General features: G+C 34.7%; 2 protein-coding genes across 3 annotated transcripts; both read left to right on the top strand.

Annotated features, from left to right (window-relative positions):
• Positions 1–3,406: 3,406 nt before the first annotated feature.
• Positions 3,407–4,945, top strand: LOC132057572 (uncharacterized). Its single transcript, XM_059450203.1, has one exon. It carries the CDS (start codon positions 3,407–3,409, stop codon positions 4,943–4,945), a length of 1,539 nt encoding a protein of 512 aa, XP_059306186.1.
• Positions 4,946–7,337: 2,392 nt separating this feature from the next.
• LOC132058222 (uncharacterized) lies at positions 7,338–12,271 on the top strand. 2 transcript variants are annotated; one of them, XM_059450773.1, is made up of 8 exons: positions 7,338–7,694; positions 9,832–10,073; positions 10,175–10,378; positions 10,492–10,584; positions 10,666–10,767; positions 10,879–11,265; positions 11,352–11,436; positions 12,040–12,271. In XM_059450773.1, the coding sequence occupies exons 3-8, from the start codon at positions 10,271–10,273 to the stop codon at positions 12,051–12,053; spliced, it is 789 nt and encodes a 262-aa protein (XP_059306756.1). In that variant the 5' UTR covers positions 7,338–7,694; positions 9,832–10,073; positions 10,175–10,270; the 3' UTR covers positions 12,054–12,271. The 2 variants fall into 2 exon arrangements, with proteins under 2 accessions (XP_059306756.1, XP_059306757.1); XM_059450774.1 differs by lacking the exon at positions 7,338–7,694 and having other exon boundaries at positions 9,746–10,073.
• The last annotated feature ends 1,848 nt before the right edge of the window (positions 12,272–14,119 follow it).

Here is a 14,119-nt window from a genome sequence, read left to right as displayed (position 1 = left end):
GACGGAGGCAAAATACCGGTGGAACCACTACTACAAAAAGGGGTTTTAAGGCTTAAAGTATATTGGCCATCGGCTAAAGTATATTGGCCAGCAATAAGTATATTTTTAGTGGCAATTTAGAAGAATTGCCAGTAAAACAATTACCTTTTTTTTTAACTCTTCCCGCAATTGATTTTTCCTTCTAAATAAACTTTCCCGCGCTTAATAATAATCTCCCGCGTCTGCTATTAGTCTCCCCCAAAGTTAAAACCCTATTCCATTATTAAACAAAAACAGAATACCACATCATCTTCTTTATTGCGGCTTCTACATCCTGGTGAAGAGCTAAACTCTACTGGATTAAGCCAATTTCATGGTAATGTTCTCTCCACTGCTTCTATCTGAACGTTCCTCTTTTGTATATTCTATTAAATCAAATTCGTCATCTTCTATCTGAATGTTCCATTGTGATTTTACCCCCTGTAATTCTTGTGTTGTGCCAATCATCTTTGTTCTTATGGTCTGTAAACCTATATTTATTGTTCTAATGTTCTATGTAATCCCATTAGAATTGAAATAAAAGGAAGTGTTAGGGTTGAAGGTTGTCCCCATGGTTTCCACCAGAAAATCACCCCTCCTTAATTTCTGTTTCTCAATTCCTTCGTCTTTTTATCACGTAAGTAATCTGTATTTGTGATTATGTTTACAAGCTACTGAATTTAAGCACGTATGTTTATACATGTTATCTAATGAAATTTAAAATTGAATTCCCTCAATCTCCATTATGTGTCATAATTTCTTTTTTAATCTGTTCCAAAAAAGAAAAATATCATACTTTCTCATCTAGAAATAATATAATCTTAAATTTATAATCCAAATACCCAAACACTTGAGGCAATTTGGTGTTTTGGGTTTTATATATTTGGAGTTGATCCTTTTTATCGTAGAAGTATAGTTGGAGATTTTTAATAGAGAAATTGAGAAGTATAACTGGTGCTTCCCTTTTTCCATGACTTGTTAGATTTATTGATTTTGAACCATCTTAGTTTGTGTGGTTGATTTTTTTGTAAGTTGACAATTTCTTTAGGAAATTTTGAATTATATGATGGATTGTTATATGCTATGATCAGGGACAGTTGGGAGGTTGTCTAGGTTTGGTATTCTGAGATGTGACGGAAAGATCTTTCCTTTCACTGAGTCAATCTCTTTATCTGTAACGTGGCTTTTAATCTTGTTTGAACAATTTAGAAGTTGGCATCTAACGGAAAATGGTTTGCAGTTTTCATTTTGAACGTGTGCCATTATGCAATTGGTAAAAATGTTACCAGAGGTGGTGGATAAGGAATGATTGGCATAAAAGTTTTAGTAGTAAAAGTGAAAAGTTAGTTTCTTTTGGCTTTAGTACCGTAAAAGTCGGAGGCATTCTGGAGAAACAATTTCCTTCATATTTGAATGTGAGAACCCTCTAACTCGAGGGTGATCAACCTCCGTACCAATGCTTGAAAGGAAGTTCTGAGTTTATGGCAAGAATAAAAGAATATAACGTCATAAAACGTTCTCCTTATATGCATATACCCACGGAATTTTGTCAGTCGAATGCATTCTTTCAGAATACAAACATAACGTTAACTGGTCCGTCGGGTAAACCATGTCCTACGAGTCTTAGAATTTGTAATGGTGGGAAGACTTTATATGCTATTATTACAACAGGCTGGCGCGTGTTCCTTTCAACCAACAAGCTAAAAGTAGGAGATTTTTGCATCTTCCAACTTGATCGCTCAAAAAGCGACTCAAATTCCATTGCAATTGATGTTTGTGTTGTGTAGGCTACGGACTTTTGTTTATCCTTATTCTTTTGATTTTTTACTAGTTAGTGTTACCTTTGTAAACTTATCTCATTAGGTAAAGGTTCATTTTACATATTCAATTGGCTAATCAGCAACAAGTTGTAGTCTAGCTGCTGCAGAGTAATTAGGCAGTGTGTTATTTGTAGAGAAGCAAAAGTGCTGATGAATGAGATGCTTCTTGATTGTTCATGCTTCAAGAAAATAATCTTAGAGGCCCTCATGCTAGTTGACAGGAGATTTCTGAGTATCAGCCCAGAGAGATGAAAGCTCTGTTATCTGGATAAAATGTCAATGAAATCTAGCAGTAAAGGGAAAAAAAAAAAAAGAACCCTCTAACTGTTGATGTGTTTGTAACATAGGATCTTATGTCCATTTTTACCTAAGTATAGTGAAAGGAATGTGTTTTACGGGATCTTTATTCTTCTTCACCTTTTTTTATCTTCGTCATCAAATATTTTGCTTCCAGGTACCCAAACACTTGAGGCGATTTATGATTTTGTACAAGTAAAGCTTTTTCTGTGTTTGCTAAGTGATTTTTCTAGTACTTAGTTGCGTTTGATTTAGTTAACTGGAACTAGGAGTCGTCTGGTCCAGTTTGTCCTAGTTGAGGTACATAATTCTCACTTGGTAATATAGTTCAGATTTACAAAAAAAAAAAAAAAAAAACCTGCTGTTTAATTTGTTTTTTTAAAAAAAATTTTGCAGGTTTTGACTTGTAATTTACATAGAGATAACATTTGATCTCTTAGTCCTAGGTAGCAAAGTTTTTTCGTGTAAATCTATAGTACAATTTAACCGACTCCAACTGCTAAGGTAAACGATTCTTTGAATTGTGAGTTGAACTAAACCGACAACTTGTTTTTCTTGTGAATGCTTGGTTTCTGGTTTTTCTTGCTAATTCTTATTATGATAGAAGGTAATTTATTCGGATCTCCAAATGTATCTCATTCCCTGGTTAACTATATGAAAGGAAAAAAAAAAACATATTTGTTTGATGCTTTTAGTAGAGGGAAAAAGCTGTATATGTTGTATTGGGATTGTTGGGTGAATTTACAGTTGAAAACTGAAGTACTCATCTGTTTTGAGTAATTTAAATTGAAATTTGGAAGCTTTAAATATGTTGATATCGAAAAGCTAAAATTTTCCAGTTGGAGCTACAAAACTAGTTGTTGTTTCAGTAATTTCTCTCCTATTTGAGAAGGAATATCTTGGATTAAATATATTGGAATCTATTATGGCTTGAAGAATCCTCAGTTAGATTTTTTAATAACTTTCTCGGGTTTAAACTAAGCTTCATTTACTGGTACAAATCTCCCATTTTAGTGTGACTCGGAAAGGAAATGTTTAATGCAAACTTTCTGACTTTTCCTTCTATTTTGGAATAAATCACTATTTGGATATAAATAGAATTAAATTTCTGTTTGATAGTTTTAATTGTTAAAATGATATCTTTGAGCATTACCTATTAATAGGATGAATATTTTATTTGAACGACATTTTTTATTAATTTTTCCCTTTTCTACTAACGTATTTTTAGCTCTTACAGTAATTGCAGCAAAGAAAAGAACATCTTGAATGTCATGGATAATTCTAGAAATAAAAACTGGATGAATTGTGATAGACTAAGTAAAGAATACTTGGATGGAGTAGATGATTTTATAAAGCATGCCTTTTCTGGAAAACAAGATGGAGAAAAAATTGCATGTCCTTGTACGGAATGTGTGCTTATTTATCAAGCAAATCGGGCTACCGCATATGATCATCTTGTGGTTAATGGTATCATGCCATCGTATGATACTTGGTTTTGTCATGGGGAGCCTTTAAAGGGATCAAACAATACTAAAGGAAACAACCGCAGCCAATTAACTTTGAGGGGCGATGACATGAGAAAAATGATACATGATGCCTTTGGAGGCTCTACACAGTTCATGGATAGTGAGGTAAGTGAAAGAGGCGAGATGGAGCCAAATCTACAAGAAAATACTGCTCATCCATCTGGATATGAACCTCATCTAGAGATGGATAAGTTTGAACGACTCATGAAGGAGGCAAATGAAGAACTATATCCTGGATGCAAGAAGTTTAGCAAACTATCATTTTTGCTGCATATCTATCGTACAAAATGCATGTTCAAATGGTCAAATGAATCTTTTAATGCTCTACTTGGACTATTGAAGGATGCGCTGCCTGAAGGGGAAAAATTGCCTCCTTCTTTCTATGAGACTAAAAAGATAGTTGAAGGCTTGGGCTTAAAGTATGAAAAGATTCATGCTTGTCCCAATGATTGCATGCTTTTTAGGAAAGAGTTTGCTAGCAAGGATGTTAATGAATGCAAAATTTGTGGGGCCTCTAGATGGAAAAATAATGCTAGAAAAATTCCAGCCAAGGTCCTTAGGTATTTTCCTTTAAAACCAAGGCTGCAAAGATTGTTTATGTCTTCAGAAACTTCTAAAGCAATGCGATGGCATCATGAAGAGCGCAGCAAAGATGGAGTTCTTCGGCATCCTGCAGATTCTGAAGCTTGGAAAAGTTTAGATAATAAATATCCCGAATTTGCTGAAGATCCTCGCAATGTCCGGCTGGGATTAGCTTCTGATGGGTTTAATCCATTTGGCACAATGCGAACTGTTCATAGCACATGGCCAGTGATTTTAATGCCATATAATCTTCCACCATGGATGTGCATGAAGCAAGAGTTCTTCATTCTATCCTTACTTATTCCTGGACCAAAAGCGCCTGGCAATAATATTGATGTCTTCTTGCAACCTTTAATAGAAGAGTTAAATGAATTATGGGATGTCGGGGTAGAAACATATGATGCCTCTACTAAGGAGATATTTCAAATGCGAGCAGCTCTCATGTGGACTATAAATGATTTTCCAGCATATGGTACTCTCTCTGGATGGAGCACTTATGGTCGGTTTGCATGCCCTTCTTGCAACATAAACACTCAATATAAATGGCTCAAACATGGCAGAAAGTTTTGTTACATGGGGCATCGACGTTTCTTGAAGTCAGGTCACAAATATCGGAATGATGCAAAATCTTTTGATGGGACTAAAGAAACAAGACTGCGCACCTTGTGCAGTATCTGGGTCACTAGTGTTGAATCAAGTTAAAGATATAAAGTTTACTCTCGGCCAATCGAGTGAAGGCGTAAGTGGGGTGATGAAAAACACATGGAAAAAGAGGAGCATTTTTTTCGATCTTCCTTATTGGGAGTATAACTTGGTGCGCCACAATCTCGATGTGATGCACATAGAAAAAAATGTGTGTGATAACTTAATTTATACACTATTAGATCTTAGTAAAAAGTCTAAAGACAACTTAGAAGCTCGATTGGACTTGAAGGATATGAAAATAAGACCAAGCTTATGGCCTCAATATCGAGCTAGTGGGAGGGCTTATCTTCCTCCTGCTTATTTTACAATGACTCCCAATGAAAAGGAGTTGTTTTATGAAGTACTACAAAATGCCAAGTTTCCACATGGCTATGCGTCTAATATCTCACGTTGGATTCGTAAACGAAAGTTATCTGGGCTAAAAACTCATGATTGCCATGTTATAATGCAAGAACTTCTTCCTCTTGCCTTGAGGAGATCAACAGATAAAAGAATCAGTTCCGTTTTAATTGAACTATGCACATTCTTTCGTGTTCTGTGTAGCAAAGTGCTAAAACTAGAAGAGTTAAAGTTACTTGAAGAAAAAATTCCAGAAACATTGTCTACTATGGAGAAACTCTTTCCCCCGGGATTCTTTACCGTTATGGTACACTTGCTTACTCACTTGGCAACTGAGGCTAGACTGGCGGGGCCAGTACATTATCGTTGGATGTACCCAATAGAGAGGTATGAAGAATGTTATTGATCTTTATTATATTTTTTAGTAGTTAAATATTATAATATCAAACTAATAACATTACTTTATTCCGTAGGTACTTGGGTACTTTAAAATCATATGTTCGTAATCGTGCATGCCCAGAAGGTTCAATAGCAGAAGCATACATAGCAAATGAGTGTATGACATTTTGCTCACGATATTTGGAGGGTGGAGATTCAAGGTCTTATAGTTCAAGAAAATGCGATGATGAGATTGAGCATGAGACTAATAAAGAGGAATGTCTTTTTCCTACTGTTGGGGAGTCATACGGTGAAGTAGATGTATTTGAGTTGGATGAGAAAACATGGTTGCAAGCACATCGGCATGTGCTTTTCAATTGCGAGTCAGAGGTGGTTGAGAATTATAAGAAGTAAGTGTTATACTAATCTATTATTAAATATATGTATATTAATTTATTTGATAACAAAATTGATATATGTGAGTTACATGAATAGTGAGCATATTGCTGAAATCAAGAGATCACATCGTAAGCGCCGTTTGAAACCACGTGACCTTGATCTTATACATTTTGATACATTTCATGAGTGGTTCAAGGACAAAGTAAGTAGTAGGACTAAGTCATTGATTATGTTAAATTATTGTTCCTGTACTTATATCGGCATTTATAGTTGTATCTTTCTATTTGGTTAGGTAGAAGAGTTGGAGGTGACATCTAACATTTTGAAGGATGTTAAATTCCTCGCAAAAGGGCCGACTAAAATTGCTAAAAGATTCAACGCGTTTGATGTAAATAATGGGTATCGATTCCGAACAAAACAAAGTGAAGAGTTCAAGGAGACACAAAATAGTGGTGTTATGGTCATTTCAAAGACTGAAAGTTATGCAAGTACAAGTGACAATGCTCCAAAGTCTGCAAATATCACATATTATGGTAGGGTGAATGATATTGTGGAGTTAAATTACTATGAAGAATTTAAGGTTGTCTTATTTAAGTGTGATTGGGTTGATGTAACCAAGGGTAGAGGAGTGATGGAAGATGACTTGGGTTTCACACTTGTGAATTTCTCACGTGTGGCAGACTCTGGTGATCGAGAACGTCATGAGCCTTTTATTTTTGCAGAACAAGCTCAACAAGTAATATTTGTGCAAGATCCTCAAGATCATGAATGGTTTGTCCCTAGGTTAATTAAACCTCGAGACGTTTTTGATATGGGAGAGGAAAATAGTGTGCAATTTGATTCATCAATGCAGTGTGATGCCACTGACTTAGCTCTCTTAGAAAATGCTCGTGTTCCAGAGTATGAGGAAAATGATTGGGTAAGAAGTGGTGTCAACGGGATAGTAATTGATACGGACGTACATTCTCAAGCTAATGAGGGAGGAAATGACATTGAAAATGAAAGTTACTCTGAATAAGATATGTGGTACTTATAAAATCTATTTTCTTGCAAGTGTTATCAAATAACTTTAGGGATTTGTTTCTTTTAATATAGAAATTTAAATAAAATATCCTTTTTGCTTTCAATACAAATCATTTTATAGAAGATGTATTTTAGTCAGCTATGGATTTTCAATGTTTCTGTTGGTTGATTATTGAATGTTTTCATTCTATGTGCTTGCTTTTAATTATATTTTTTGTTGTAGCCCTTGGATTGTGTGATGCTACACTGTTCTTATGAACTGGACAATTTTTCCCCTGGTGCATCATTATCTGTTATCTCTAGAACTATCTTTGTCGCAAAGATTTGTTTGTGTGCACAAATAGCTATTTATTTGTTTTTCACAGCTTGAGAAGAAACTATGAAAACTAGACGTAGCAACAGACTGGAAATTCAACAACAGGAAGATGAAGCCGTGCGACATTATATCGAGAAATTGATGGATGATCAAAACCACTCTGCAGCCCAACCTTATATTGAGCAGTTCATGGATAATCGGAACAACTCTGAGGCCCAATCATATGATGGTCAATCTAATGAGTTGAATAGTTCTTACGTGGCACTGAGGTTCAACATAATGATGATTCAGGTAATACTTTTTCTCTGGTTAATTAATCTGTCATATAAGAACTTCAGATTCAGCTCTCTAGTCCATTCTGTGTTTGAAACAAGGCCATGAGATTGTTGTTTAGTTGATTTTACAGTTGGGCTAGTTTGAACTACCATTTCACTGAAAAAAGGAATTATTTCTAAACAAGGCTCATATAGTTTAGATATTTGAGCAATATAACAAGGCTCAGATTGTGTAAATGAGGACAACTTTATAACTGGTGTCTAGATTATTATAAAGTTTGCCTTGCATCTGCTTTGGTGTACAACTTTTCTGCCTTGATAGAGCAAGCCTACTAAAGGTGATGTTATGTTATAATAACAAGAAATGCTACATCTATTACAATATTATTTAGTTAGCTGATCATCTGCTAATTACCATATTCATTGATAAGTATAATTTCAATATCCCAACTTATGAATCAAGTGCTTAGAGAAAAGTTGTGTTAGATGATAAAAGTACTTAAGATATGAGTTAGATGATCAGTTTTGAACAAGTTTGTGGCAGTGTTAGCCTTCCAAGGGGTAATGACACTTTTATGTGGACTAAAGACTGTCTCTTGATCTGAATATCTGTTTTTAAGTTACTTTCATGATTTATTTCCATGTCACCTTTCTGTGATATTTCCGTGGAAGGTGTAGGAGGTTGAACCGTCCTCCTAAAGTTTGAAGTAATCGATTTCTAAGATTTATTATGTGTGCAAACACTGGCAATATTAGAGACGTTAGCATTAGGAATGGCTAGCCACGACATTAGGAATGGCAAATTTAACTAGTCTTTTAAGCTTTTGCACTTATTTTAAGTTGTTCTCTGTGATGATCGTAGCAAGACCGCATTTAATCACCGCCAACATCTTTTAAATTTAAGTACTGCGATAAGAAATAGTAACAATCGCATTTCTTCAAACACTAAAAAAAAAATCTGCGGTACGAGTCCTTGTTGCATATGTTCATCTTGTTGCACCATATCTCATGTTGTTGTCATCATTGACAGATCAGTGATGAATCCATGTTCCAGCTTTCGTGTCCTCCTTTTGTTGTTGTGAATCCATGCTAAGCTTGCACTCTCCTTTCCAAGGTACCTGCAAAACAGAAACCAGTGTGAGAAAATAAAGTACCATCATGCTCTCTTCCCTTGAACATGATGGCAATGATCCCTTTCTCTCCACCTCACCACCCTTGTGTCTCCCTTGTTAAATCACACCAGCAGCCTGCTGCACATTACTCCTTATTTCCATTCTGATTTTAGCTAACACCTCCAGTCTTAGTTAGCATTATCCACCAAAGAACACCAGATCTTTTGTTCTCATGCCATTTTCCTGAAAACCAGCATTGCACGTGTGCTAATTTCCTCATCTTACCAAGTGCCCATATATGTTCCCCCTTGGCAACGGTGCCAAAAAGAAATTGGTGAATTTTGTTCAAAGAGTCTCAAATCCTTTGCACAACCTATTATTATTATTTTTTTATTATTATTATTTTATTATTTATTTATTATTATTATTATTATTATTATTTTTTTTTTTTATTTTTTTATAAATCCCCTCCGATTATTATTATTATTAATATTGTTATTATTAAATTTATGCTTGTGCACCAACAAGACCAAATCAAAAAAAGTGACGATTGGCTTTGTTCTTAATTATCTAAGAAGGATAGGCATTAGCATGTGTGTGCAGCCACCAGCAGCTGATGCATCTCTCATGAATTAGCACTTATAAGATATTTTTAGCCTCTTCTCCTATGAAACAAACAATAGACTAAGTCGCTTACCAAGGGATTCAATGTGAATTTGTCTTGTTTCCTTGTGTTTCTAGCCTGTAGAGAACCAGTTCTCAGCACCTCTTGAAAGTAGACCCCTTTCTTGTAATTACTCCTTGTAGATTCCTCCGAGGTTGTACACTCGGCCATTTATATCATTTAAATGTTTCAATACCAACGATTATGTATATTTGGCTCGAATTTGAATAAACCTCGCAGTGCGGTATTCTCAAACCTTGAATTTGAATCATCTAAGCAAACCAACTTAGTTGCAAAATAGCAACTTATCAATCTTTAGTATATTCTTTAGTTTTTTTTTTTTACATTTGATGACCTTCAAATCTTTTTAATTCTAGGTAATTCGGAGGCAAGAAAGGTCCGTGGCCGTACTTTACTGAAAGATATTTGGAAACTTCCTGCGGGGAAGACAGTTAATGTGCAGTTTAATAGTCGTAACCAAGCTGTTGGGAAAGAGGGTCGAAAGCTTGCTAGCTTTTTAGGAATTGTTGCAAGGACTCCAGAACTAACACCTCTGCACATTGATGACTGGAGAATTTTTGGCAACGAGGAAAAGAAGAAATTGGTGAATTTTGTGAGGGTATGAAGTAGTTATTATTATTATTGTTATTATTAAATTATTATGATGTGCACTCTGTTATACATGATGGTATCTTCTAAATGTTGGCTTTTTTTTTCCAGAAGAAGTTCTCTATCCCAAAACGCGCAGAAGGCTTTGTCTTAAAGTCACTAGGAAAGAAATGGAAAGATTACAAGTGCACTTTAAAAGGTGAATATATGGCAAAATATAAGACTAAAGACTCTTTGCTGAAAAATAGACTAAGTCGCATACCGAGGGATCAATGGAGTGGTCTTGTCTCTTATTGGTTTTCTGATAAAGCTAAGGTATCAACAAATCTTGAAAACGTACTCTGAGTTGCTTATTTTCGTAGTGTTTTGGTTTTAGTTATGCTCAGTTTTTATTGATAATTTATATTATTTTAATGTTTCAATGATAGAGGCGTACCCAAGCAAATAGAAACAATAGGACCAAGCAAAAAATGCCTCACACAGGAGGATCCAAAAGTATTGCTACCTTGATGGATGAGAAGGTAAACCGGTGGAAATTACAAACTATAATATTTTAAAATACTTCATGTCACATATATTTGATATCAATTATATTGTATTAGGCTGAGAATGGGATAGAGCCTACCCGAGCACAAGTATTTATATTAACTCACAAGAAACGTAAGGATGGTAGACCACTGGATGAGGATTCTGCCAAGACAATTGTAAGATTTCTTGTTTCTTTTATTTTCAACATTGGGAAACAGTGAGGGAAAAAAAATTAAAGCGCCTTTAAATGATTTCCAAGTTGGATTTATTGTGTATTTTATTGTTAGGACATGATAAATGAAAGGATAAGCAATAGTGAGAGACCTACTGACCGACCTCCTCAGAGTGTTGCTTGGGAAGGGGATGTGTATTCGCAAGTGTTGGGAAATGAAAAAAGTGGGTATGTCCGTGGTTTAGGACTTGGTCCAACTCCTTCTGTTCTATGGGGTAGTAGATCTTCCTTAGGAAATGTTGTTGCAGAGGATTCATCTAATGAGGATGTACAAAGGTTACAACATGAGATAACTGAGCTAAAGGCGAAACAAAATGAAGAAATGAATCTGATGAAACAAAATCAGGAGAAGATGCAATCAGAACTGCTCCAGATGAGACAATTGATACGCGCTCGTAATGAATCTATGCCTCAAAATAGCAATGGCACCTCAAGTGAACAGGTAACTTGATTTCACAACTTTTAGACATTTTTAATGAAATTTTAATCCTATAAAAGTATTGTTAATTACCGTGGTAATATTTATAGGTCCCTGATGCCAATAGTGGCCATGAACAAGTACCACAAATATCAAGGATACCTAGCGTTGCTGAAAATTCCCCACCTTCTCACGGTACTACTCATCTATATCCTTTTGTACTACTGTTTGAGAATTCCTTCTTTGACTTTTTGGGTTCTTGAATAATAAAGATGGGTGTGCATGTTTCAACACTTTTATGACTAAGTGCTGAATAATACATAAGCTTTTATTCTCAAGCTACTTCAAAACTTTGTATGACCAGCTAGGGAGTCCTTTATAAGGCCAAGATGAGAAATAATTGCTGATATAATAAACCAGCAGTTCAAGCATGTTCATAACATATGTCAATATTGAGATTTAAAAGTAGAATTTCTTGTGGATATACTTTTTCATGTTAGTTCATTTGTTTGAGTTAAAATTAGCTACAATGAACAGTAATAATTGTTAGCGCAGAGTTTTTGTATACTTGTTGAAATTGGAAATTTGTTATATTTCATCCAACTACAGCTACATCATAAAATATGTAATCATTTGGCACTTCAACTAGTAGTTTGAGGCATAGATTTATTATGAGAGTTGTAAATTCTTATATCTTGTTGTTATAACTAGATGATTGTTATAACTAGATGATAGTTTTAATATGGTATTTTCGTACACTACATTTCATCTTTTGATACATTTATTTTATTATTTCAGGTCGTACAGTCTGATGTTCGAAAATTACACGTGTGAAAGATTTCAATATGATGAAGAGTTGTGGAAGTTATTTGAAGACATTATTCGCTAGGATCGGTTATGTGATGACATTAGTTATTTAGTTCACACAATATAGGTTATTTTAAGTTGTGACACTATATTTTGGATTAGTTTATTTTAAGTTGTGACACTATATTTTGGATTAGAACTTCTTTTGTTTGTTTAGATTTAATGAGATACATTATGTTTTATGAATTAATAGTAATATATTTTTAGCATTTGCCAAACTATCACTATCTAGATCATTTTTTGGATGAATGCAGCATTAATTATTAATGGGGGCGAAACAATTGCCGTTAAAGCTTCTGACTTTTAACGTCAATTTAATTGAATTTACTGACCATAAAAATGGACGTTCAAGGGGAAATACGACGCTTTCACGTACGATATTGTAGCCTTTAGAATTGGCCTCCAAACAATTGTCGTTAACTATGTTGATTATTAGCGGCAATTTGTTTGAATTTACTTGCCATTAAAATGGACACTAAAAGTTGTCTAAGGCGTTTTTAGAAAGCATATTGTAACCATTCTAAATTGCCACAAAACAATTGCCGTTAAAATTATTTACTTTTAGTGGCAATTTAATTGAATTTAGTGGCTATACGAATGGACGCTAAAAGAGCATAGCTAGCCGTTAGGAATTGGCTTTAGCAGCCAAATTATTGCCGCAAAGAATGGCCGCTAGAACTACCGGTTATTAGTGGCAATAAAAATCAGCCTTTACCAGCATTTGCAAGAACGGCCGCTATAGCCTTTACCGACCCCGGCATCGCCGGCCAAAGGACAATGGCTGGTAAAGGGTATAGCGGCAATTGTTATAGCCGCTAAATCCCTTTTTAATGGCTGCTAAAGCCCCTTGAGAGGGAATAGAGAGAGAGAAAGAGAAGGGTGAGGGAGAAATAAATTTGAGAGGTGAGAGAAAACTAATTTAAAAGACAAACTTGTGAAATACAGGACACTAGTTATGATGTGTAATTTAAGAAAATATTTTAGTTATGAACAATAAATAAAATCAAAGGTAGTTATTATTCATAAATAGGTCTTAGAAGTAGTTATGACAAGTAAATTTTCCAAAAAAAAAAGGAGAACCGCATAGGGCAGTTGGTGCTACTGCGTTCAAGAACCATTACAGAGAAAGATTTCTCTCGGTTAAGAAAGACAACAAAAAAAAATTCCAGGTACACAGTATGTTATTATTTTAGTATTTAAAAAGAAAAGCATGTTGCAGAGTGATTTTGGATATTAACAAGAATGGTAGGATTTGTAGAGGGGGTTGGTTTCAAATTGCAAAAGTTGCCATTCTTTTGCTGCAATTCACGTGCAACTATATAGTACCCATTTTGTTTCTTTTGCCCATTTTTGCTTCTTTCCCCTCCTTCGTCTTTTCTCTGTACACTCTATAATATTAGAATTTATTTTGGGATGTTTATTTTCCTTCTTTCACCCTTTATCTGTACACTATAAATATCAGTATTCATTTTGGGATGTTGGGGTTATATAAAAATATTGTAGAATTGTTTAGTAAGGGTATATATGGATATACAAGTTCTACTTTTTAAAAGAATTATGGATCAAGGTATAGAAGGTTGAGATTTAGTTCTAAACCTAAAATTATAGGATTAGTTTTCCTAGACTAATTTAGACCATTTATTTATGTTATTGGATAGATTGAGGCTATTGGAGATTGTTGAACATAATTTGGCATTTCAAGAGAGATTGCGTTCCGGTTATAAGGCAAGTGAGGCTTAAACTCTTAGTTTACTTGCTTTTCATAAAAAGCATATGGTTTGCGTTGTATGTATGCATTTAAACCATTTAGTTCGTGTGAGTGGGCAAGCATGATCTAAATTGAATAATTTTCAAGTTTCTAAAGTAATGACCGTATGAGTCCTTTAGCGTAAATTCGCTGAAATAGATACTATTTATATAAATGTAAAGTTTAGAAGTGGTACTGATTGGATATATGTTCCACTTATCATATCTTCAGAGGGGCACACTTCCATGGTCCCATTGATGTTCA

This window comes from Lycium ferocissimum, chromosome 5 (assembly GCF_029784015.1).
Source record: "Lycium ferocissimum isolate CSIRO_LF1 chromosome 5, AGI_CSIRO_Lferr_CH_V1, whole genome shotgun sequence".
NCBI lineage: Eukaryota > Viridiplantae > Streptophyta > Magnoliopsida > Solanales > Solanaceae > Lycium > Lycium ferocissimum.
This window is presented reverse-complemented; position numbering and strand designations above follow the sequence as displayed.

Bases quoted from the DNA above. Each gene is read 5' to 3' on its own strand.
- LOC132057572 (XM_059450203.1), top strand. From the start codon at position 3,407: ATGGATAATTCTAGAAATAAAAACTGGATGAATTGTGATAGACTAAGT.
- LOC132058222 (XM_059450773.1), top strand. From the start codon at position 10,271: ATGGCAAAATATAAGACTAAAGACTCTTTGCTGAAAAATAGACTAAGT. The intron at 10,379-10,491 runs GTATCAACAAAT...TTTCAATGATAG, and splicing joins GGTTTTCTGATAAAGCTAAG to AGGCGTACCCAAGCAAATAG. The intron at 10,585-10,665 runs GTAAACCGGTGG...ATATTGTATTAG, and splicing joins CTACCTTGATGGATGAGAAG to GCTGAGAATGGGATAGAGCC.